This window comes from Camelus dromedarius, chromosome 7, assembly GCF_036321535.1.
Source record: "Camelus dromedarius isolate mCamDro1 chromosome 7, mCamDro1.pat, whole genome shotgun sequence".
Taxonomy (NCBI): Eukaryota; Metazoa; Chordata; class Mammalia; order Artiodactyla; family Camelidae; genus Camelus; species Camelus dromedarius.
Genome location: NC_087442.1, coordinates 63,839,471 through 63,866,169, shown reverse-complemented (window position 1 = coordinate 63,866,169; position 26,699 = coordinate 63,839,471). Strand labels below are relative to the sequence as shown.

The following is a 26,699-nucleotide window of genomic DNA, read 5'->3' as shown; positions in this document are numbered from 1 at the left end:
TGAGCCTTGGAGGGCCCTTAGCAAAAGGCATATAGCAGAGCAACAGAGCAATGCCAGGCTCTGCATGTTCGGGCAGAAAGATTTTGAAAAATTAGAAAAGCACTTTAATTTCTAATTGCGTGGGCAGTAATACTGGAGCTTGGAGGCAGTTGGCCTGTGGAAGTGTAGTGAAGATTGGGTATTAGGAGAGGCGAGTTCAAAATCTGCTTTTGATAAACCGTGAACTTGGCCAAGGGATTTAACTTCCCAGGAGCTCAAGCTTTAGTCTACAAAATGAGGGATTTGGTCTGAATAATCTGAAAGCTCCCTTTCAGCTGGTGTTCATCTAAAACAGTGGAAAGAGCACTGGTCTTAAGTTAGGAGGCAAGGATTCTCAGTTTGTGTGCTGGGATTTGGTCTCTCTAAAATGAGGGATGAACCCTAATTATCTTCTTAGAAATTCTATATAAAAAATTCTTTATTTTCTGGCTTGTGTTTAAATTTCATATGCACAAATTTTCAAAGAGATGGTAGGAATGATGCTTGGGTTTCATTTCTAGGCTCCAGGTTGTGGTTCACATGATCTTAACCCTCTCTGAAGTCAACACATGAGGGATGAGAAAGTCTCAGTGCCATTTAGGTGTCTGGTTGGATGTTATTGGTGGCAGATCACAGAAGACCTTCACTCAAATGGTTTAAATGAAAAGGAAATATATTATCTCACAGAGCCAGAAGTCCAGAGGAAAGGTGGGACCCTGATGCCTTGTTATAACCACACCCCCTCCCGCATTTCTGTGCAGCTCTCTCCTTAGTTTGTTCTAAGACAACATGCCTTAGGTCAGTCACAGATGGCAGCCTGTGGCTAAATGCTCCCTTGTTCTTGCCCAGCAATGAAAGAGAGAGAAACTCAAGCATGGAAGTCCTTTATTTTTGTCCTTAGTGCTTATCAAACTCTAACAAACTTTTAAAACCCATTTCCTGTTTTCTTCTGCCTTTTTCTTTTGGTTGTCTCTCCCCACCAGAATATAAGCATCATGAGGGCAGGATTTTTGTTTATTTTCATCTTTTGCTTGCTGCTGTGTCTCCAGTGCCTCTCCTATGGTTGTTACTCAGTAAACATTTACAGAATGAATGAATGAATGAATGTTCTCATAACATTTTCTAAGCAAGTATTGCACTACATACATCTCTGTGTTCTAAAGCCACATTTTCTACATTTTTGAATGTATTTAAATGATAGAAATTACTTTAAATCTAGTTAAACATCTCTTGATGTTGGTGTTTTTATCCCACTTGTTTTAAAGGTTTCGTTATATTCTTCATCCTTCAAAATCATTAAATGGAAACATTATTTTCTAGGTGAAATTTCCATCAGCAAGCTGAGTAATCTCCTTATTTGAATTCCTTTTCTAATCTATTTTTCTTCAAATAAAAAGTGGTAATTTAAAACTAGCAGGAAAAAGTATGTCTAATTTCAGATGTATGACGTGTAGGCAAGTGAAAATTGTTTTTGTAGCTCTCTTTTCTGGTGCCACTCATTTGAACACATTCCCAACAAACCTACTCATAAGACTTGTAGCAAATTATATTATTTATTTGACAAGCAATAGGCACCGCTCAGTGCTAACCCTCTATTAGACATGTACATTTTCATTTCAGGCAGTAAAATATGTATGTGAATTTTTCTGAAAAAATAAAAAGAATTGTTTTTCTCCCCTTGGTGACACTGTTATGTCACTGAGCTAGGATGGCGGTGAGAATCTGGTTCTATCCATTAACAGCTGTTCTGTCAAGTTGTCGCTAGAATAGGTAGGTAGTTTTATGTGAAAGGAATCCCTCTTTTCAGATGGCAGTCTGTTCTGTCTGTTCCTGCTGGATAAATCTTCTAGAAGTGCAGGTCCTGTTTCACCCCCTTCTTTTTTGTGCACAATAATATACAAATGTTATGGGGACCCAAACCTTTGTCTCTGACCTGTCCCTATGACTTCCCTTCAGACACTTTGTTTTCCAGCCAAAATAAACTGCATAATATTTCCTCATTTATGACTCTTGTTCTTTCCCTGCACTCAAGTTCCTTGAGCTTAGAATGTCCCGTCTTCTTACAGCACATCTGTAGGCTCTTCTAGAGCAGTCATCTGATACCTATTTTATGTGATTCCACACTTGGCTCCAGTAGGGAGTTAGCATTCCTTCCTCTTCAGTGCCTCAGCATTTCAGTTGTTCAGTTATTTCTCTTTCCTGGCACTTAGGCAGATCTGTGTAGCAAAGTTATGTGTGTGTCTCTTCTCACCCACTTGAGTACAGAAGTTTTACTTAAAGTGGGGATCTAGGTACGGTTCTTCTCGGAGGTGCCACAGTCTGTGCTGTTGCGAACATTCTCTAGAATATTCCAAGACTGTTGACAGAAGGCCATCTCGGTGCCGAAAGTAGCTCACCTGCATGTTTCCATCAAACTGAGCAGTGCCTCAGGTGCTGGAAAGGAACAGAGAAATTATTTATTTATGGAGGTAGCAGGAAAATGAGGACAAAGACACAAGCACATCTGTTGCCCAGACTCCTATGCCATGGTAGTTTAGGACTGTGATCTGGGCAGGGAATAGGTGTGGCCAGCTGTAGGTGTGATCAGTCATCACCTGGTTGTAGACCCATTGCTTGCCTTGGTTTTTATGAGGTGATTCATTGGAAAAGAAATGAGCATTGTCTGAATAACCACAATGGTACCCAGCAGTCTCATGTTGGAGCCCAACCTTTAGATAGACCCATTCCTGCCACTTCTACCTTTTCTCTCCCCTTAGCCTTTGTCAGGAGCAGTTTTCCTTCTGGCTGGCCCATTTTCCAAAAGCTGTTATATGTGACTGGAGAAGGAGCAAACAGACCCTTATCTCTCATTACTCTCTTTTCTTCTAAGACTCCATCAGAGATTTTGGGGGGAAGAGTTGGAAGAGGTGGTGGCAAGGATACTTATTTATTTTTGGTTCAGTTGCTGTATCTTACTTAAAGAAGCAGAGCTAGTAATTGTACTTATCAAAATGTTTCTTTAGGCAGGTCATACCAAGCAATATGGAGTTGCTCTTGGATGCTTGTCTACTCCACAGCTGACCTACACATAGTATGATTTTGGCTTGTGTTGTTGGAGGAGTAAAATCTTAAAGGTCTTCCAAAACCTACAGTATCTTTCCACATCTTCCAGGGTTAGATAATCACAACAGATTATAGGCATTCAATAAATGTTAGTTGAAGAAATGAATGAATAAGTAGTTTGTTAAAGAGAAGTCCGCCTAAGAAGAAAGTAGAGAACAAAAAGAATTTGAAAATATTTTTCATTAATTTTTTATTAACTACAATTATAATATAAAATAATAGATGATATAGTTAAAAATTTAAATAAAGAATATGAGACAAAAATAAACCACCACTCCACCCTCACTTCATCCCCTGACCCCAGTGTGATTCAGCACAGGTAACCTCCCTTCATAGCTTCTGGAGTATTTCCACCCCCTCCACTTCCCTTTTAAATACAGACTACTTTCAATTTGATGTTTTCTCCCACTAAATATTTCTTAGACATTTCTATATTAGTACTTTTATTAGACTTATTGCATTATTTTTAATGGCCATATAATTTTTTGGTTATATGAATGTGCCATATTTTATGTAACCAGAACACAATGAATGGGCAGTTTGGATTGTTTTAAAACTTTCACTGTTTATTAAGAATACTGAAGTGAATATTCTTATTAACTTTGTTTATTTTTATATCTCTGTCTATAAATTCCTAGGAAAAATGGTGGTTCAGAGCTATGAGAAATATTTTAATTTTTGATAGATGTTGGCCAATCTCCCTTCTCACCCCAATAGCATCTGGCTTCAAATAGTGTACGAGTGTATTTATTTCCTTACAGCCTTGTCAATATGAAATACTGTTTGGGTTTATTTGCTCTGAGTTTCAGGCTTTAGGTTTCCTCCCTGGTAACTACCCTCCTTCCCATTCAGTCCTTTTTGTCTGTGCATTGAGGTGGGGGCTGTCAGGCCAGCACAAGTGTTTCCTGTAGTCTCTTAGACTTTAAACTCTGCAGTTTTATGGGTAGAATCCTGGCATAATGGTTTGGGAACCACAGACCTGGCTTTTGGCCCAGCTTGGCCATGGGCTTGCTATTGCTACTTTGAATAAGTACATTTTGTTTCTTCATCTCTCATTTTCCTCCTTCATTTCTCATTTTCCTCCGATGTAAATATCAGACGTTTAATGCCTACCTGACATCTTTTCTCAGTCTCTGAGAATGAATTGGAGAAAAAGGGCTAGAGAGGGGAAGCGACATACCAAACTGTATGGCTTTTGACAGCATCTCTTATTCAGTATTCTGTCTGAAAAAGTGAATCAGTTGGACTGAATGTTCTCCAAGATTTGTTTAGATCTTTCAGTCAATGAACCTCTATTCAAAATAATATTTAAAAAAAAAGTCCTATGCTAGTAACCCCAATGGGTTCCTATTCCACCTAGTGAGTCTCATTGGGGATTTGAGATGAACAGTTTGAAATGGATATAACTTCATTTCAGCCTATTCTTGTTTGATAGGAATTGTGATTTTCCTGTAGTAACAACTCCTTCCTGTTCTCCTTCTAGTCCCCTTTCTTACTCTTTTATTGGCTTGTGGGACTCATAAAACTCACTTTGAGTTGGCCACTTCCAGTTTCCTCACGATTGTTACTTTAGTTCATGCGATCAGAATGATGTTCGACTTTTACACATGAAACTCAAGTATTTATTCAGGATCACAAACTAGGGGTCCATTAAATAACGGCTGAAAGAGCCTCAGTGACTAGGGGGACGAGGAGGACCAGGGACTATAGCAGTGATGTCTTGTGGGAGAGACCAGTTGTGTAGCTCCAGACACACAACTTTTACCCACATCTGTTCTTTCTAGAAGAGCCAAAGGTGTGCATTTTATGTGAAATCCTGTGATTTTTATATACTTCATAAATTTCTAAAACTTTGCACAGGCCAAACAAGCCAAGTCTGTGGGTTGGATCTGACTTAACATATGGTTGAGAACATCTTCCTTTTCTCATTGATACTACCTTACTGTTTGTCAGCTTATCTCATGCTGGGTAAAATGTTAGGGTATAATTTTAGTTTCTTACAAAAGCTTTCAGAAATAAATTACAGTTTCAAACAATCCTTTTACCATCTTTCCATAATCTGAAATATGAATAGAAATAAAAGAATACCTTTAAAAGTTATAGCAATAGAACACAGCATTTCATCTACTTGTGAAAACTCCTAATGACATCCTTGTAAGATGTTTCTTTGCTTCTTTCTAAAGTCAGTGAAATGTGTAGCCTCAGTGTTGTTGGTGAGTTATTACAAAACTGAAAATGGATTTATTTTGATCAATATATGCAGACTGAACTAAACACATTGTAGTAAGATAACCAATCCTCAGCAGAGAGCAATACTAGGAATTATGCTGCTTGTGGTGATTTATGGAAGATTATTTAAGGATTTTGTTTTTCTCATTCATGTATGCATTACTCAAGCTGCACTTAATAGGCATCTTCTATAAACTCAGCACTGAATTGAGTGCTGTGAGCACAGCAGGAGCAAGAACCGATCGTGATTGAGTGGGGGATATTGACAGATGGAGGTGGGTCATCAGGTAATTATGACACTGGGACAGGACAACCCCCGGTGCTGAGGGACTGACAAGATGCTTCTAACTTGGGCCTTGGAGGTCAGCAGAGACTTCTGAGGAAATGATAGCTAAGTTAAGATCTGAAGAGATGGTAGGAGTGTCTGAGACTTAGAGGGAGAGGGAAGAGAAGAGACAACATCCCAGAGAGGTCTGGGAGGACATGGTGAATGGAGATCTGCAAGAAGCCCTGTATGGCTGGGGTTTATAGGATAGCTGGGAGTTGGAGGAGCTGAGTCTCTGGATGAAGCCGTGTTGTGCGGGTCCTTGTGAGCCCTATTAAGAAGCTGTTGAAAGGTTTAAAGAAGAGAAATGACTTGATCAGATAAAGGCAATTTTAAAAAGCCAGTTTGAACAACAATTCCCCTCTAGCTCTCTTCTTATTACTTTCTTTTGAAACGTCTTTATTCCAGGTGGGGATGGTGCAGGTGGAGCTTTGTGCAGATATGTCTGTAATGTCTGATGCCCTAGTCTTCTTAGCTTAGGTTTTTCTGCCCTCTGCACATGGAAAGATATGAAGATAAAGGTAAACCATGATCACAGCAAAATACTAGGAATGAAGATAAGAAAAATCAAGACAGGGAGAGAGCAGATACTGCTTATTTTGATTATAGAAACAGAATCCTCCTGTATCAGGAGTCAGGAGACCAGGGTTGGAATCCTGTGGTCAAACTTCTGTATGTTAGTTTCCTCAGCTGTCAAATGAAGGGTTGGAGTTAGATGCTGTTGATGATGACAGTTGGCTTTGACATCCTCTGAGGACTATTTCAGCTGTGCATCATGACCCAGTCACCCTGTGTTAAGTCAAACAGAGATGTATTTAATGCACTAAGATGTTACATATGTGTGCATGTATATGCATGTGTGAATGGTGTATATGAAACAAGATGAAATTTTATTAAAAAGGGAAATGTGGGTCAATAGGAGGTAGAACCCATTTGAGAGAATGACAGTAACGCTATTGATAGGTGGATGTTTGCCATAGTTCTCAGGAGTTGCCTTCATGTGTGGAAAGGCAGGTTGTATGAGCGGGAACTGTTGTCAGTACCAGTCATAAGTGTGCCTTGCAGAGACATTAAAAACAAACAAACAAACAGAAAAGCCCTCAACCGTCGAGGCTCAACATTTGAGGCTCAAAGTGTCAGGAGCTAGACAGTTTCCTCCCTTGTTTCTCTGGTTGGCAGTGGTGGAGATAGAGGTACACATTTCCTAGAAAGTTGGAGCCCATAGTACTGTTTTTCTTCTCCTTTGTCATTCTCTTGAATGGCTTTTTTTTTTTTTTAACTACAGTAACAGTCTGAAGTTACCTTGATAATTTAGAAACATTAAATATACAATGTACAACTTGTCTTTTCCTTGACTCATATAGTTATCACAGTAGATGAATGTTTTATCTTAAGCAATTGTGTGATACGTTGCATGAAATCTAGCACTTCTAAGATGCTCCCAGTTTCTGACAAGTAGGCAGTAACTTTAAAAAAGGTGAGACTAATAGAAATTTTAAAAGTTACTGTTTTTTTACTGAAGTGACTTATCTAGTGTAGAAGAGGCTTAGAACGTTCTTTTCAGAAAAGATTGGGAGGAACCTCTCCCCAAACTGCTTACATAGCATTTTGCCCATGTGACTTTGCATAAACAGTTTTATTATCATCATAGGATTCTGAACACTGAACACTTGAGCTGTCACCCTCCTCTTTATAGGTATGTCTGTTTTCCTCCCTTGCTTTTGTGTGTTTCCAAATATAGAAAAGTCTCCTTCAAATGCTGCCAGAGCCAAGAGAATGTGAAGCAGAAGAGAGGTGAGAGCATCAGAGATAATGGGGGTTTGTCAGTCCTGCTGGTCAGAATGTTGGAAGGCAACCTCTGACTGAATCCCCAGTGCTTTTCTTACTAAATACCTTGTAAAACTCCTGAACATTTCAGTGGTGCTGGAGCGAACCAGGCGTTGTGTCACTAGCAACTGAACATCAAGACACTGAGCAGGAGTAAGTGCTGGAGGGAGGAGGGCAAGGTGGGACTCATATTAGCAACCTTCCCAGAAGTGGCAAAGCTCACTTGGCTGAGATGAACTTGGGGTCCCACCAGGGCTACCACTGATTACAGGCAGCATGGAGGATTTCAAGGCATTGTCCAGGCCTAGGGACAGTCGGCTGTATTTTGTCATGGGGAGAGGAGTGAAGATGATGTGACTGCCTGAAGGTTGACTGTGTGAAACACGGTGCTCTGGGGCTGTGCACTTTCCACTGAGTTATGCTCTGATTTGTAATTTTTATAGCTTTGACTTTGTTATTCAGTCAAATGAAGTGGTATTAAGTTTGAAATTTCAGTTCAGAGGACATTCAAGGATGGGAATGAACCGTAACCAAGATTCATATTCATTTTTTGTCGTCTTTCACTTCTCTTCCTTCCTTGCTCATAATCTGTTTACAGTATCCCCAGATCTGCTGATGGTGTTTGTTTATCAAAGCACGGGTTCTGAGGCAGATCTTACTGCAAGCATTTTACATAAGACTTTAACTGTTATGGATTGAAAAGGCCAGATTGAAAAGGCTGTTTAACCATGACCTTATCAACATTTCATTCATATTGAAAATACGAGCTCACATTTTTGGGGTTTTTGAAATGAACAGGAAAAAACCGGCACACCTCAAAATATCATCAAATTTTCAGAATGAAGAATTCTCTCTGCCTTCTAGCACATGACTTTATATCTTTCAGTGAAATCTATCTCAATGGCTGTGTACATGTATGTGCATGTCACAGAAAGAGAGACAGAGACAGAGACAGACAGAAGTAGATACTAGGTAAATGAATAGATCGTCTTGTTTCTGTTGATTTGCTTGTGGAACAGTGAGTAGATTGCAGTGTAACTAAGTGCACGCACACACACACACACACACACACACACACACACACACCATGAGTGTGTTACTTATACCTACATATCAAAACCATAACATAACAGTGATTTTCAAATTTTAGGATTTGTAAGAATTGAATAGAAAGCTTGGTTGAAATATAGAATACAAGTTTCATGGGAACAGCAGTTTGTGTTTCCCCTGTGCTTAGTAATTGGTACATAGCAGTTGTTAAATATTTGTTGAAAGATTCTTGGGTCCCATTCCCATCAATTTGGATTTGGTAGGTTTGGGATAGGGCCTATTGCATTAGCATTGGTATCAGGCACACAAGTTGACTTTGATGTAGGTGGCTGAAGGACCATACTTTGACAAACACCTGTGACTGTGGAGGTGGAGGGGGTAGAGTCTCCTGTGTTTGGAAATATGCTGCAGAATTACCATGCTTTGTGGAGGAGTCTGACAGTGCCCCACCCCTTGACTGGTGTCTTGCAAAGTCAAGTGTTCTGTGTGCAGACCATTAGGCACTGAGACTTGCAGCCATGGGAAGGAATAAATTTTCTAACTTTAGATTTGTCTTTAGTTTTGTAAAAGAATGCAATAATAGCTCTTCACATACTTTCATGTAAGGAGAGGTTGTTTAAGTGTAGTCAAACAGAGATCGCTCTTCTGATATAAACGTTTATTCTTCTTAACCAGAAGACGTGAGGTGCTTGGTGCCACACCGCCTTTTTTATTATTATTATTATTATTATTACTACTACTACTACTACTACTACTACTACATACTTTGTAGTATTCTTACTGACTGTACATGCAACCCACCGTAATAAAGTGCAAAATAGTGTAAGTAAATTGCCTAATAGATTTTATTATTATTTATTTTTGAAGGGGCAGGTAATTAGGTTTATTTTTTAATGGAGGTACTGGGAATGGAACCCAGGACCTCGTTCATGCTTAGCACACACTCCACCACTAAGCTATTCCGTCCTCCTGCCTAACAGCTTTTAAACCTAGTTTTTATAGCCAGACAAAAAAATCTTCTGTTACCAACTCTTCTAGTTAACCCTCAGCTTGTAAATTGTCTCTTTCCTGCCTAAAGACAGTACATGGACCATAACCTCTACACCTACAATCCCATTGCCTGGCAAGATTTGTTTCTGCTGAAGTTACTAGCAAGACGTTTACATTTGAGAAGAACCACGGCTTGCATTCATGTACTAGTGACATGTGCGACGTATGTGGACCTTTCCAGTGACAAATAGGGACAAGATTAGCTAGAGTGTGGAAAGGCATCTGGTGGGTCATTTACAGGTTCAACTGGGAGTAATCAGAGACAAAACTAGGACTCCTTTGCAGTGAGTGAATTAATCTTAATGCAGGGAAGTAACCAGATGACACAGTTTCAACATTTTGGATTAACGTGTGATATGAGTGCAAATGAGAGGCTGATACAGGGCCTGCATTGTTCCAGGGTAAGAAGAGAGACCCGTACAATGCAAGGATTTGCACTAATTCCTTAGTGAGGAGGGATTAGTAGTGAAGGATAACACTGTAGTTATAATAACTCATTATTGTAGCTGTATCATAGTTGGACATTAATTGTGTGGTTAAACATTGGTATGTCTTCTACAGTGTTTAGTTCTCTTTAGCCAATCCACTGTAATAAAGAACTTTTCCAGGTATCTCTTTTATTTTAAAAGGAACATATGTTTATCATAAATAACTCAGATGCTGTAGAAAGGTACTTATTTCTATATCCTTCCCCTCAGCTATAACTATAGTTTAATGAACAGATTCTTCTGTTTTTTTTTTTTTTTTTCACGCAGACTCAATTCTTGGCCATTTTTTGGCTGATTAATTGGTTTGAATACTAACAGTGGTAAAAGTAACAATGCATATGTGAAAATGTTAAAATTGCTTTGAACCAGGTAAACTCTATTAGGTTGAGCCACTGGAAATTGCTGTGTTCATAGGTCAGAAATGTCAAATATTGGCAGTTTCATGTGGTTAAGCTCTACTGTTAGAAGAATTTGTTCTTTGAGTGATTTAGTGAGCAGTTGATGTGGTCGTGTGAGGCTGCAGGGTGGAAACTGCCCCCAGCTGACTGCTCTTTGCCAGTAGTCAAGTGGTGGATACACAGGCATTGATGGCAGAGGGAATGGTTGAGGCTGTAATTTCCAGTATTGTGTCGTTGGGGAAATTCAGAGGGGAGCAGAGTAGGAGGAATATACAGTGGGATTGAAGTTCTGTCCATCCCCACAAAGAAAAACTCAGCTAAGGAGCAAATAAAAACAGTAGACTTTTTGATGGATAGAAAACAATTTACGTGATATTTGTGAAGTATTCCTAACCTGTTGTATTGTCTTCAAACAGTTGGACAACAAACATGGTGAACAAAAAACATGTCTCTATATCCAAAATGTGATTTTTAGCTCAGTTAAGTTTATATGACACCATATTTGTTTTACCGTTGTGTTTTGGGTTAGCTGTGTCGTCTTCCCTGTAACAGAGTTCATCTTTTGTATGTATGTGTGTAAAAATAGAAAACGCAAAAATGGAATCAAAGATACCATTCAGTTTTTTAATCTGATTCTCTCACCTTTTCACTTAGAAGTGTGTGTGTTCGTGCGCGCACGTGCGCATTTTTTATCAGATTAGATCTCATTAAGAGGGAGGTCCAGAATGGAGTAGAACTGTATCTTTCTCCTCATACGTAGCTGCAGTAAGCAACGTGCCTTCCAGAATCATGTACACCTTAACGTGGAGCTGCGCATAAGTTTTCAGGGTGTACACAAGTTCCTTTCTCTGTCTAGATCACCTGCTCGGCACAGACACAGTTAAACAAGCACTCTGTCTTTTCTCTTTGTGTATTTTTTGGTTGTTGTTTGCCCTCAAGTTTTTTCCATTCAGGAAATTTTTGCTATGAAAATATTCAGAATCCACTGACAAGTAAGTGAGAGAGAACTTCTCATTGAAAGTAAGGAAAGACAGAAAGTATAGTGTTTCTAGTATAAAGTGAATTTCAGTGCCCAGAGAGCTGTCAAGCTGTGGGCTTGAAGAAAAAGTTTATGTCTCACGTGGTTGTAGCTTGAAATATGGTTGGCTTCTTGAGTTTAATAGGTAATAATCTTTGTCTTCTACAAAAGTCACATAGACCCGTCAGTCTACTCCACTGAAAACACATAAAAAAGATGAGAGGAAAATGTGAATGCACTAATTCTTTCCAGAAACTAAGGAAAGGATGGGTTGTGTTTACTTGTGATCGCTCCTTTCCTACCAATGGGATATCAAATAATGACCTAGAAGACTAGTTGAAATAGTAAAGGAGGGTTTTGTTCATCTTTTCCTTATTAACATTGCTTTTTAAAATAACCACTGTAGTGAGAACCTGATAAATGAACATACTCTGAATTTTTCTATACCTCAAAATTTATTTTAATCATGATAAGACTGGCATTCTGGGTGAAATTTATCTCTTCCAACTCTGAGTGGAAACCTAGGCTGTTTATTCTGAAAGTGGGAGGTCAAGTTTTCGATATGGCTGATGAGTGGGTATCTGAATCCTGCTGCCAAGCAAAAGGAGGACCCCTGTGTCTTCCTGTCCTACTGGGACTTTATCAGAGGCAGTTATCTTGATGAGCAACAGTGTTTGTTTTTGTCTTGTTTCGACATCACAGCCCCAAAACTGTTGTTAGAATTTTGCCCTCAACCTTAATTACAAGTCTTTTACGTCATGTACAATTGTACCTTTTCAAGCCTCACTGGTAAAATGAATTTAAAATGTTTGCCATATGTTTGCTTAAAACTTGTGGGGAAACCAAGCATGCTGGAATTACTAACACTCGTGTTATAGGACTTGTTTTGTATATAAACGATAAGAAAATAACATGTAGTATATTTGAGATATTATTAGGATTACATGGAGTATTATTTTGACAGTGCTTGTCTTGAAAACGGAGACACATTGGCTCTGGGACCTGTGGGTGTTAATCACTGGACTGACTTGGCAGCCTAGGAGACTCCCTTGCTTTGGTAACAGCAGGAATGACAGTACCTGGCACGGTGCTCGGAGGAGAGGCTGCTGTGTTGGCAGCCTCCAGGTTAGTCAGGTCTGTCACTTAGCCTGATGCTGGTAGAGATCGTGCAGGGTTTTCTGCCCTTCAGTGCCATTTTTCTGCCATCAGCTTTGAAATTAGTAGCTTCAGCCTTTTCCGAATACAAATTCATTATGATAATCTCAAAAGAAAAAGGGCTTGCTATCAGATGCAGATATCGGTAGTTATTTAACTGGTAGTGTGTTTTAAAATGTGTAGTAAGATATATTAGAAATCTAAAATTTGTAATAATTCAGAGAATGAAATTTGGAGGTTTTGCATCTTTATGTAGAAATGGTCAAAAATATCATGTAAAAAATGACATGCCTCTTTTCTATAATATTGATCACCGTCAGGAAACAGTAGTTTTTCCCCAGGATAAATAGCAGCAGAGACTTGAAATTGTAGAAAAACCCAATGGAAAATGATGGGCATGAAGACGTTACTTTGAGAAATGAGAAACCAGTTAGATCTAATTGGTGAGAGAAGAAAGGTGGTAATGGAGAAAAAGTTAAAAAAAAAAAAATTCAAGGCAGAGGGTTCATGCTTGGTGTTATAAATCTCTTTTTAAAGAGAGGTAATCTTGCAATATTATCGAGTATCAAGGGTTCAAGGTTGGTCCAGGGCCACCAGTGCCAGTAACTAATTTCTCAATAAATATTTGATGAATAAATGAACAATTACAAGTTCCTGAAAGAACACGTGCAAACCATTTCTTTTTTCTCTTCAGGCTGTATACCAAAACCCCAAATTGAAGATATAGTGTTATTTAAATAATTAACAATGGTAGAAGATGCTTCTATTCTTTGAGTATTCTACCTGAATGGTCATTGGTGTAGGGGGAAATAATTCTATTTATTTCTGGTCTTATTGAAAAAGAAGAGTTTATCCTTAAATTAATACATGCTCTTATATAAAATGCTCAAATTTATTTAATAAAGGTTTTGATTATTTGATAAAATGGATTACTTTCATGCTACATTATTTTTCTATATATTTTATCCATCTTTTATGGTTCTTTTATTCTTACATGAAGTTAGAAAGATCTAAATCCACTTATTATTTAATTAATAAATACTGTCTTGTAATTATGTTCATGTCTTTTTACCCTGCCATTCCATTTTCCACAATTCATTATAGGGAGAAAATTCTACAGAAATATTTTTTGAAAGGGGCCTGGTTATGTCCTTTGTGGTATTAATTAAAAAGCTGAAATCTTAACTAGTTTAATTTTTTTTTTTTTGAGATAAGCTGTGTTACAGTGCGTCTGATTGGGTGGGGGTTGTTGCTTTCCTTTTTTTTTTTAATGCAAAGGAAAGGGAAAGAATGGAATTTGAGAGGCAGAAGCAGCTGCGCCTTGCCAGATCTTGAAATTGGCAACATTATTAGCTGGTCTTCTCTGGGTTTTGGAGGGGCCTTGTGTTGAAAATGAGTGTCATCTGTCACCAGACTGAGGTCTGGGGCTAGTACTGGTCTCATAGTAAAAGGAAGAGTAGATCAAACTTAAGAAGAACTTCTAGATGACAACAGGCCCCTTTCTCATTCAAGAAATAGATGGACCCCTGACATATATAGCTAATGGAGAACCTAAATGAATGACATTCAGTAAATTTATTGAGTTGCTACTATGTATCAGACCTTGATCTAGGATGGAGGGTTTGGAGGACAATGAAGGATGGCCTCTTCCCACTCATGCTCCTGCCAAATTAATAAATCCAACGGAGAGAGCAAATGAAAACATACATGATTCACACCTTCAAGAGCATTAGGAGACAGCAACAAGCTTGTGATTGCAGAAAGTGATGCAAGGGAAGCTTAAGAAGTTTTAGAGACTGTGAAAAAGAGTACAGGGGCATGGACGAATTAGATGGAGCACAGACAAAATCGTAACAGAAGGAGAAACCTGGGACTCCATGTAGTTCACAGCACTTGACTACGAGAAAGGAAATCAAAAGTGAGTGGGACTGGAACTGGCAGCTGTTGGGTAGCATTGCTTCTGGGAACAAGTCAGACCTGTAGGGAAAGGAGGTACACTTTGAAGACATGACAATGAGAGGAAAGAAAAGGGAAAAATTAAGCATCTTGTAGAAATGAAAAATAAACTAGACACCCTAAACCCTTTCCCTTTCTTCCACTAGCACCATCCATAAAAACTGCAAAGGAAAGAGAAGAACTGATGGAAGAGAGGGCTCTCAAGAAACCCACTTTATTCAATGAATAGGAATAGAACGAAGTAGCCAACATCTATACAAAACTGTTGTAAAAAACTGAAAATACGAATCACTGCATTTCAGCTGATAAAATTCCTTTTCAAAAAATCAATTCCAAAATTAAAACTATACACAACACTTTAATCTAAATTAAAGTTTTTCACTCAGGCTCTTGGGTATATGAAACAAACAGACAAACAAAAAACACCTGGAGTTTGAAACACAAAAGAGGAGAAATGGACAAAAACCAAAATGAAGTGAAAAGAGAGTTAATTAAACTCCTGGGCAGTACAGAAGAAAAGGAAAAATCAAATCAGAAATGAAGACTAAATTACAAGTTACCTAAGGGAAAAATGGATTCAAATAATAGATGACCTAATGTATTAATGTTTACATTAAATATAAATGGTCTAAATATCAGTTAAAAGTCAGAGGTTGATAGAATGGATTAAAAAAAAAACACATGACCCAATGATATGCTGTCTATAAGAAACTTGCTTCAAATATAATGATATTGGTAGTCTAAAAGGAAAAATACATAAAAGATATACCATATAAACTCTTACCAAAAGCAAGCTGGAGTGACTATATTAATATCAAACAAAACAGTTCAGATTACAGAAAATTACCATGGTTAAAGAGAGACATTATATATTGGTAAAGGGGCCAATTCGCAAAGAAAGCATAGCAATCCTAAATGTATATACACTAAACTACAGAACTTCAAAATAAACAAAGCAAAAACTGGCAGAATTCAAATAAGAAATTGAAAAATCCCCAGTTACAGTTGGGAATATCAACACCCACTCTTAGTCATTGATGGAACCACTGCTCAGAAAATCAGCAAGTATAGAGAAGAATTCAGTGACACCATCAATCAATGGTTTGATTAAAATTTATCAAACTCCAACCAACATAAGCAGAATATATATTCCATACATATGGCAAATATACCAAGATAAATCATACCCTGGGTAATGGAATAAACCCTGACAAATTTAAACAATTGAAATCATATCAAGGATATTATCTGACCATAATGGAATGTAACTAAAGATTAATAACAAATAACAGATGAAATAATTAGAGGTAACTTATTCTAAATGAAAATCTTATTCCTGTGCTCTTGATTCTGAATTGTTATTGGCTTAGAAAATGGGAAAATAGATGTATTTTATCTGACGATGTACCAAAATGATAATGAAACATATCAGGTGGCTGTTACCCATGATAAATTGTCTCTTTGTCCACTTTATTTTACAGCTTCTCTATTAAAAGGACTAAAACATGCTAACATAGTGCTGCTTCATGACATCATCCACACCAAGGAGACGCTAACACTTGTGTTTGAATATGTGGTAAGTAAAATGAGAATTCAGATTCTATAAATATGAATGAAATTCTTACAGTGTTATCATAGAGTTCTGTCTTTAGGTAGCTATACTGAAGTGAGTATTTTATCTGAGTACACAAGACTTGTAATTTTGTATAACTTTGAATGGTATGTATCTTAAAGAAAAATCCAGAAAAAACATTAAGTTGAATTTTCATCAGATATATTATCTGTTTATAACCTATTTGTTGCTAGTATACACTGTAATTTTTAGGTTTACCAAATAAGATTTAACAGCATGTCAGTGATCACTCCATCAAAGGAAGTTCATAGATTTCCTTTGATAATAAATGTTTTTTTATTCTCTCATTGGATTTATAACTTGGTTTCTCAGAGGCATTCTTATTAGGATTGTGTGTGTGTGTGTGTGTGTGTGTGTGTGTGTAGAAAAGCCTGATACTTACAATTTAGGCTTCATAGTTTTCCCCCTCATTCATTGTTTCAGCTATTAATTAAAACTTCAAATTTGCATAGCACACAATGTAATGATCTTATTGTGTTGAGACTTGGACTTGAACTCATAATTAATCTTTCTCCGTTTCTCTTAGAAAAACATATGGTATTTGTGTAGCACCACTTCAGCATTTAACTGTGGAATCATGAAATGTAACCATAATAATTAACATCCCAATTTTCACAGATGGATCTAAGAGCGTGTAATTTACAAGACACAAATAACATTGGTGAAGACTTTTATTGAGAAGAATAGCTGTTGGTATAGTGAATGTATTAAGACCCCATTTTGTAATTACCATAGTACTTTTTTAACAATTTAAAAGGATGTCCATTTTTTTCTTAAAAATATATAATAGAATGAATATTTCCAACATTTTTATCTTGCTAATGTCTGCCTATGTCTGTTTGTCACTTGAAAATTGTTGTCTTATGAAGAAGCCATTCATCTTGTCTATTTACATATAAATGATAGATACATTTGAATAATATGGTAATGTGGCTACAAGGACAGCTAGAGCTGAGCAGTTGCATATATTACAGACTATCAAGAATGGATGCAGATTCACATCAATGCAAATATAATTTCTTTTGTTCAGTTGATGATTTTGGAGTCAGTAATGTATTTGCTGACTTAGAATTGGAATTTTTGTTTCATATTTTTCAGTATGTCTTGTGATATTTCAGTTATATCCAGATTTTTCTTAGTATACTTGACTACTTTTCCACAAAACATTACAAAAGAGATTTCAAAAATATCCTTGTTCCCTTCCCTCAAATTGGATAATTAAATTAAAGGGAAGAAAAAATAGTTTGGCCCCTAAAATCAGCAACAGTGATAGAAAAACTAACAAAATAAAGAGAAAATGTGTCCTCCAAATCTAAAAAGGAAAATTAAACATATTTGTGAGTCTAAAACTGTGCATATCAAATCAGATGTCATTTGATGATTTTATATTCTGTGGAAGTTGCCACGTAAAAGGAGGGAATTTCACTGTCCTGCAGTATTTGTCAACTGGTTAAGACTGACCTGTAAAATCATTCTTGTCTGTGCGAGTGAAATTCTCCCTGGTCCCAGTTCTTGTGGAGACATCCCGGGTCCTCTTCAATAAACTACGTAATAGTGATACTCTACAGGCAACATTTCATTCCAAACTTCCCTGGGGTAGCTAACACGCAGATTAACCTGTTCTTTTTTGGAGAATGAGGCATGCTGAGTCTTTCATGGTGTATGATTGCCCTGCCTTGCCTCTTCTTCTATTCTTCACTCCACGTTTATTTCCTTACTTTCCCAGTGTTTCTTTGCCTATCTCCTCTCTGCCTTTGTTTGCCTTTTTCTATTCACTTCATCTTTTATCCTTTTTTTTTTTAAATTGAAGTATAGTTGATTTACAATGTTGTGTTAGTTTCTGGTGTACAGCATAGTGATTCAGTTTGGTATTAGCAGATACATCCCCTGTCCTTCTGCTCTCTCTGTTGAAGTACTTTTTGTTGATACAACTGAAGTTTGTTTGGCTTTTAAGTAAAATGTTCCATTGACTCTCTGAAATCAGAGTTGGGGAGGTGGGGAAGAAGAGCTGCATACTGTAGAAATTCTTTACAAGAGTCTTCTCAGTGAGAGTTAGGAAGGTTGGACACTCCTTGGAAGTATTAACCTGATTCTTGGCAGTTGCCTGGTACAAAAAGAACTTCCCTGAATATTCCCTGAAGTTTTTATTTTCTTAACTGCTTCTTCATTGATTGCTTTTTTTTTTAACATATGCCAATATCTCAAGGAAAATTAAGATTCTTAATACTTTAATGATTCATTTAATCAAATTGCTTTCCTGACAGTATCTAAGAGAAATAAATCCTACCCTTTTCTTGCATGTTTCACAGTCATGGAAAGGTGATAATAATTTTTCAAAGCATGAAATGCTGTGGGATTTAGAGCAGGTCTAGTTGAGGGATACAGGGTAGGAAACAGGAGTAACTGTGAATTTGAGATGATGACCGAAGGACTAGACAGAACTTTTTCCTTTTTTTTGAGGGAGGGGACTGAGTATGTTAAATAGTATAAGAAGAGCCATACCTCATACCCATTAGAACCCTAGATATGAAGGGAGAGTAACATAATTTAAGATTCGTTAGGTACAATGGATTTTTCCTTTGGACTTTAGAATTAATTAAGGGGGAGAGTATAGCGCAGTGACAGAGTGTATACCTAGCATGCACGAGATCCTGGGTTCCATTCCCAGTATCTCTGTTAAAAGTAAATAATTAAATAAATAAATTAACTTAATCACCTCCCTCCATAAACATAAAAATTAAAGAAAGAATTAATTAAGTGTTCACAGGTTTTTTTGAGATACCTGTGTAATTTGAGTTCCGCAAAATGAAACATTCTTATTTATGATAGTGTACGTACTGTATAAATATATATTCTGTACTTTTCCTTAAAAGAGAACTCTAAGCCTGGCTGCTTTATAGTATTCCCACGAATAACATTTTAGGTTATAAAAAAAGCCTTCTGAGGTCCAGGTTAATGAAATAAATGTTGAAAAGTTAGTGATGTGAAAGAATACTTGAGGAATTGCCTTTGGAAGTCATTATTAAAGTGATTTAGTGGATAATAAGATATTGTTAGTGTAGGCTATCTCTTAAGTACTGAGAAAGGCTCCTGAAACTTCGGAAATCTAGTTTCTTGCACGCTGTCAGAATGTGTAGCTATGATGAACTGCAAGCATCTGCAGGGTGGAAACACTCTGGGAAATGTGCCGCCCAAGCTGCCATGGCTCAGTCAGGTCACCTGTGGGCCCCATGATATGTGCTGTTTTGGGTGCTCCCTTCCTCCAGTTGTTGTCAAATGTGGACGAGTATTTTAACCAAGAAGCAGCTCTAGTAGCTCGAAAAGATATCTGGTTCATAGTGGTCTAAAATATTATAGCCATCTTTTTTTTCTGCATGGTTTGAGACTTTGAAGAGAACTATAAAAAGTGTGAAAATACTAACAAAATTTTTTATCTACCTAGCCAGAAAGTTAAGCAATTTAGTTTTTATTTTTTGCCAAAGACAAGTAAGTGCTGCATTTCCCGATTTAACGCCATGCTGAAAAATCGAAAACAGATTCCATAAGTGGAAATAAGAATATTAATAGTAAACATGATTATGTAAGTATATATTACCATTAGTTAAAGTGCATAGCTATTCTGTTCTATTTTAAATTACATGAGAGCAAAGTATGTGTAGCAACACTTTTCATTACTCATTTAATAATTACGTATAAGAAGAGCAACAAACTTAGAACTAACTAATCATGATTATTCTTTGGAGCAATCATTTTATTTCTTCTACTGTGAAATATTCCAAACTAATGTGCACCATTATGTAAAACAAAAAAATCTGTATTCTGCATTTAAAAAGTCACCAAAATTCATATAAAGTGATATATGATTCACCAGAAATCATATACAGTATTTTTGTAGTACTTTTACATTCTACAAAGCACTCTCATATAATGTCATTCCATTAGATTCCATCTTTAGCCATTTGAAGTGCATAAGGCATGTGTTATTATTGTCCAGTTTTTTTTATTGATGAGGAAAAATAATGCTTAGAGAAATTAAAACATTTACTGAAATCTCATGGATAAATGAAAAGGGTGAAGATAAGACTTAGGTCAAGTCTTCTGTGCCTAAAAATCCTTGTGACTCCGTTTCACCCTGCAGCCTGCTGTCGTTAACCATCCTCATAGTTTTATGTGATGGTCTGCAGTATGTGTGATGTTAGGAAATGGAACTGGCAGCTGAAAGTTACATTCTGTCTTTCACCCTGCCACACAATTTGTCCAATTATTTGGTTTCCATGCCTCATACTACATTTTGACTTCTGAGTCTATGAAGGATGTTTTAATTTGCATGATTTTATGTCACATCTGTTCTCAAAAACTAGTTCTCCATCAGGGTTCTGGTTTCCAGATTAAACTATCCTAAGGCAATTGAACATTTTCCTGCTTTCCTATGAAAAAATAGACATAGGACCCCAGTCATGCCATTTGCCCAGCCAACCTAGTGGCAGACATATGACTGAAGAAACCTTCTTGGGTGGGAGTAGGGGACAAATTCCAGTCTCACAAATATCATGTGGAAGCAAGATGAATTGTCCCCTGCTATATTTTTTCTGCATTTTTAACCCAAGAATTGTAAAAGATAATGGTTGTTGCTTTAAGCCACCAAGTTTTGAGTTAATTTCTTGTATTGCAGTCAGTCACTAAAACACCATGTGAGCAAGTGAACACAGAAATGGAAGAGAGTTTCATGGACTGAACACTTGGGCACTTCAACATTCAACGTAATAGTAAGGCACTTCAAAGTGATGAGGAACAACCAACAAAGGACACTGAAAAGGAAACACAGTAAGGGAGGAGATTATTTATGAACTCAGATAAAACTATTTCATCTGAGACTCTGAGCCAGATGGACTTGGGTTACATACGAGCAGAGGCTACCTCTCCAGCACCAAGCAGACTGTCTGGCACATAGTAGGTGCTTAGCAAATAATGTTTATATGAATGAATGAGTGACATTTGAAGCAGGAAGAGCAAGAGACTGTAATAGTTTCATTACTTCAGGCAAAGCACCAAAGGAAAGTATGACGACTTAATTCATCAAATTAAATTTTTTTTGTATCTATATTCCATCTTTAGTTTTTACTTACAGTCTTTACTTTTCTCTCAAAGCAAATACTCTTCTAAGCAGAAGATTTAGAACCAATCTGACTCCCTAACAAGTAGAACAGAGCTCAGACAACAGGATAGTCAGAAACCACCTTGTTGTGTCAAAGGAATTAAAGTGTCTGGCTGCTGTGAATAAATGTACCAGTTAGAGTTCTCTATTTCACGCAACAGACATTCTCTTTAGCTGAATTAATCTGAAAAGTTTATTGAGAGGATATTGTGTGGCTGACACACCTACTGGGAAGACTTGAAAAATGGGCTGGGACAGTGTTAGGCTGGGGAGTGAGAACCAGAACCAGAATCGTGCCAGGGACTGTCCCCCAAGCATCCTGCTACCACCAGGATTCTGGGCTCCAGACATTGCCTCCTACTTTGCTGGGCTGACTGCCCATGGTGACTGGATATTATTACCTCTGCTGATGGTGTCAAAACGGTGTTGACATTGTCCCTGCTGCTCTGAGTTGTTAGCTCCTAATGCTAATTGTTGTGTTTGGTTAGCTGACATTAGGTCACATACCCATGTTTTCACTGCACAGGACCCTGAGAAAATTGAGAGTCTGGTCTTTTGGCTTTTGTAATGACAGTTGAATCTTGCCTCCCAACAAAATTTATAAAGCACAAGATTTTCCCATTATGGGGAATACTTTCAGATATAGAACATATTTTCTCCAATTCCCTGCTCTTCCCAATCCTCCCTCCCTCCTTCCAAAAAAAAAAAAAACACTCATAAAAATTCTCATAAACATCTACTACAGTAAGTTCATTATGTAGTCGCAGAAAAATGACAACTAGAATAGAATATTAAAAGAAAATCATTGCTTATAATCTTTGAGAAATTATCAAGAATGAAGGTGACAAAAGTAACGCTGCTTTTTAAAGGTGGTCAGGAACAAACATCTGAATCTATAGACATATAAGTTTACTATAGAACAGTAGTGAAATTCAAAAACAGATTTTTAGACACTGAAGTCTAATCTTCATTCCCTTTTAGTAGGAAACTGTTACTTCTTGATTTCAACAAAGGTTGCGACAGGAACTCTCATGAGATCTGTATAAACAGAATAAAATTGAAATTCTGTGGTGAGAAGATTATTCTTTCAGTTTATTGCTGGTTGAACAACTTCACCCAAAGCCTATTGATTAATGAATTGACATCAGGATGGAGAAAAGTCTGTTGGGGTATGCTGGAGGGCATTGCCCTTGACCTTGTCCTATTTGATATTTTTATTAATGATTCAGATGAAGAGACTGAGATGATGTGCGTGTGTGTGTGTGTTACAGCTGGGAGTCATAATTAACACTTGGTGTGATGGAATCAGGGGTCAGAAATGAATGGGATAAAATGAGCCGAACCTGCAAGGTAAATTGCAGTGGAGTTGGGAAAAAAATGGCAGCCCAACCAAATACAGAAAAACAGCATGAAGAAAAGTTAACTTTAAAAGAGTTCATGTGAGGGTGGAGGGTATAGCTCAGTGGTAGAGGGTGTCCTTAGAATACATGAGTGTCCAGGGTTCAGTCTCCAGTACCTCTGTTAAAAAATTTCAAAATTTTTTTAAAAATTAAAAAAAAATAAAAGAGTTCATGTGAAAAAGACCAGTAATTTCTTTGGCTCAAGGAACTGAAAAAACAGGAGCATGCACCAAGGAGGGCACTATGAACCATGTACCACAGGAGACCAGTAAATATGCCAGGAAGACTTAGGGGCACTGAAGACATACCGGAGAATAGAGAACAGTGAGGTTCATATTTCGGATAGGATAAGAAAGCCAAGCGTGAGAGTTCTGGAGAGTCTAATCCTGGGGAGAATGTTCAAATGTTTTGTGTTACTTATAAATTAAATTCAGTGCCTTGAAGTGTAATGAACACCTTATACTAAAACTATTCAGTAGAGAATAAATAGATTTACATCAGAAATATTGTAGGGAGGGTTCTTAACTTGTACTCAATACAAAGGATTGAAATATGTAATTTAGATATGTTATTTCATATAGTCCCAGCTGAAACCATGAAGTGGGTATACGTTCCCTCCGTTTTGCAGATGAGGACCTCATGTCATGAGGACGCAGGTGTCCAATCCTTTATGCAGGCCCTTTCAAGTGGCTGCATCTTATCATCTGTGTTGAGTGTGACTCCAGATAACTCCAGGTTTACATAGCAAGGGACTGCCCCATTTTTTGCAATGTTATTTAAACTCATCCCATTTGGCATACTTTTTGGAAGCAGAAGCACAACTTGTTATTTTCATTTACTTATTCATTGTTTTTTTCCTCCAACACATACGGACTGTGTACACTGTGCCAGGGACTATCCTTAAGCTCTAGGGATACACATAGAGCTTTTAAAGAGGTTGAAATCCTGTGGAGGACTGCAGTCTTAGGCCGGATAATCTTCATGTGCCATTTGAGTTATAAGATGCTGTCATAGATCTTCATGTGTCATGAGACTAGAGCATATTTGTCTTCTAGTGACAGCAATAGGAAAAATGGATTTGACTCATGGACTTTTCTTTTATAGGAGAGTTTGAAGGATGTTTTATTAGTTTCACACATGGAGAACTAGTTATGCAGTGTAATACTGTGATCCTGTATTCTAAAGGGGTGGGTTGTCATCCAGAACCAAGTACTCAGTGTGAACAGATGTAAACATTGTGGATGAATGAACGTGCAGGCAGTGTAAGATAAAAGAATTCTGAACCATAAGGAGAAATTAAAGAAATGAAAAGGAAACAAGCTAGCTTTCAATCAGCACTCTGTTATGAACTTCTTATTTTCTCTAATTGGTAGGACAAAGTCAGTTATCTTCTTTTTTATCCTTTTTCCCTAATGGCTTTTTCTCATCTAATAGGGAGTCGTGGTTTCCTTTAGTCATTTTCAACTGTGTTTGTTCACTATCACGTTAGGTGCTGAGGTTTTAGTGTACATTTTTTTCTGTTTACATCGTACCTATCTTCTCTGTGTTCTAGTTTTATTTCGTATAGTTGCCATTCTTATTAGGCAGTTTTGATCATAGTTCAGTATTTTAATCCACATGATTTAATATGGAAGCATGTTTGATCTTTAACTGTTGCCATAGTAAATGCCTGAGCATTTACATAGACACACAGTTTATGAGTATATTCCACTACAAATGAGGCAGTTTTATGAGAATACACCATGCCTCTGTGGTTTTTTAAAATTTATTTTTCTTGCTTTAATTTAGAATCTCATCATTTAAACTACAGACATTTAACAGGGAAGCTGAGATACGTGATATTTAAAAAGAATAGACTGAAAAAGAAGGAAATCATGGGGAAGATAAAGACAGTAATAAAAAGATAATTCTTTTAGAAAGGAAAGAACATATTTTGTGTATTAATTGTTTGATTTTTTTCCCCCACAGGAATTATTGGCAGAAGGAAATCATGGGGAAGATAAAGACAGTAATAAAAAGATAATTCTTTTAGAAAGGAAAGAACATATTTTGTGTATTAATTGTTTGATTTTTTTCCCCCACAGGAATTATTTTCATATTTCTTAACTTAAGAAAATAATAATCTTGAAAAAAACTGTGCATACTTCAGAGGGCACATGGAAGCATGCGAGTGATGCATTAATAAGAGTGACAATAATGATCAGCTTGGAGAAATTGCAGAAACATTCCAGCTAAAGTACTAAACTTGCCATCTAATAAAAGTAGCCAAGATCAGAGTGAAGGTGATCAATAATTCCAATTACCTTCACGTTATGTTTGACTAGGCCATTAAGTAATTGGAGAAAAAAAATCATTAGCAAATTTATCTCTAAGTGAGAAAGTATACATTATTATATATCATACAAAATGGAGTGTCTGCAACTTCTCACCGATTTTCAGAATCAGTAGTTTGATAAATTGCATATCATTATATTGACTGTTTAGGATTTTCTTTCATATTATCATTATTATTATTTATGACATTTCAAAAATATTTAGTTAACATCACATAATGTTTTAGTTTAATATGCATTTTGTGCTTTGGTAAAGGGAGTTAAACCCACTGCAAGATTAAATCATTCATTTTTGTTGATGTAATCGATGTTTTTATGCAAAGTATACATCACATGCATATAAAAAGTCAATACTATGTTTTTTTAGGAAAAATAGCCGTTTTTACTTTCATCTTTCATCTCTTTTAGCTGATTCTTTCAGATTTTCCTGTGAATATGTAATAAGACTTTTTTTTTTTTTTTGCCACTTCTTGATCATTCACCTTTTGGCATCATCCATTGATTCCTACATTGAAAAGGGGAATTAAATGTGTTTTTTTTTTAACTTTTCCACTTTCAAGTGAATTGAACCCGTCTTATCCTGCCATATTCCCAACCTTGCATCCTCCTAGTATAGGTATATTATAATTTTATTTAAATCCAAAATTCAAGATTTAAACTATTGTATTTAAACTATTATAAATCTTGTTTGTAGCTGAGGCATGTAGTATACTGTAATTACTTTTTCCTTCAGTTCAATTTTAAATTTCCCTGAAATTAATAATAATGTCTCATTTTTCATCTCTACCATTAATTCAGGGCCTCCCCAAGCCTCTGTCTGTTGCGTCTCCTGTCGCTGCAGCTGGAGCTCTTCTATCCTCCATCTCCTGTTGGTTTGTTTTGGATGAACTTAATTTCTAATAGCTTTCTGGGAAAGAGTATGTGGAAGATTTTTTTTTTTTTGAGACTTTGCATTTCTGAAAATATCTTTATTCTGTACCCATATTTGATTGACATTTTGGCTAGGTATAGAATTCTTGATTGGAAATAATTTCATTAGAATTTTAATGGAATTGCTCCATTATTGTCTAGTTTCCATTCTTTCTGTTAAAATACATCTCTTTATTTCCAGTGTTCTGAAATAGCATCATGAAGAAAAAAATTAGAGCAAGGTGTAGCTTTATTTTCATTGAGTGTCCCTTTTCTATCTGGAATCTCAAGTCTTTCCATTAAAAAAATATATACATGACAATTTTATTGAGATACAATTCATATACAATTCATTTAAAGTTTGTAATTCAGTGGTTTTTAGTATATTCACAAAGTTTTGGAATCATCACTACTATCTAATTTTAGAAAATGTCATCACCCTAAACAGAAGTCCCGTACCCATTAGCAGTCACTTTAAATTCTCTACCCTTCTAACTCCTAGCAACCACTAATCTACTTTATATCTCTCTAGATTTGCCTGGACAATTCATATAAATTGAATCATTAGTATGTGACTTTTTGTGCAAGCTTCTTTCACTTAACATAATATTTTTGGAGTCCATCCATGTTGTAGCATATATCAGTACTCCATT

At 36.7% G+C, this 26,699-nt stretch overlaps 1 protein-coding gene across 5 annotated transcripts in view; it reads left to right on the top strand.

Annotated features, from left to right (window-relative positions):
* CDK14 (cyclin dependent kinase 14) overlaps positions 1–26,699 on the top strand; it is a 555,862-nt gene that overhangs the window by 270,626 nt on the left and 258,537 nt on the right. For all 5 annotated transcript variants that reach the window (XM_031454861.2, XM_031454862.2, XM_010978019.3 and 2 more), the window contains one exon: positions 16,098–16,192. In XM_031454861.2, coding sequence (XP_031310721.1) covers positions 16,098–16,192 — 95 coding nt within the window. The remainder of the gene's footprint in view (positions 1–16,097; positions 16,193–26,699) is intronic.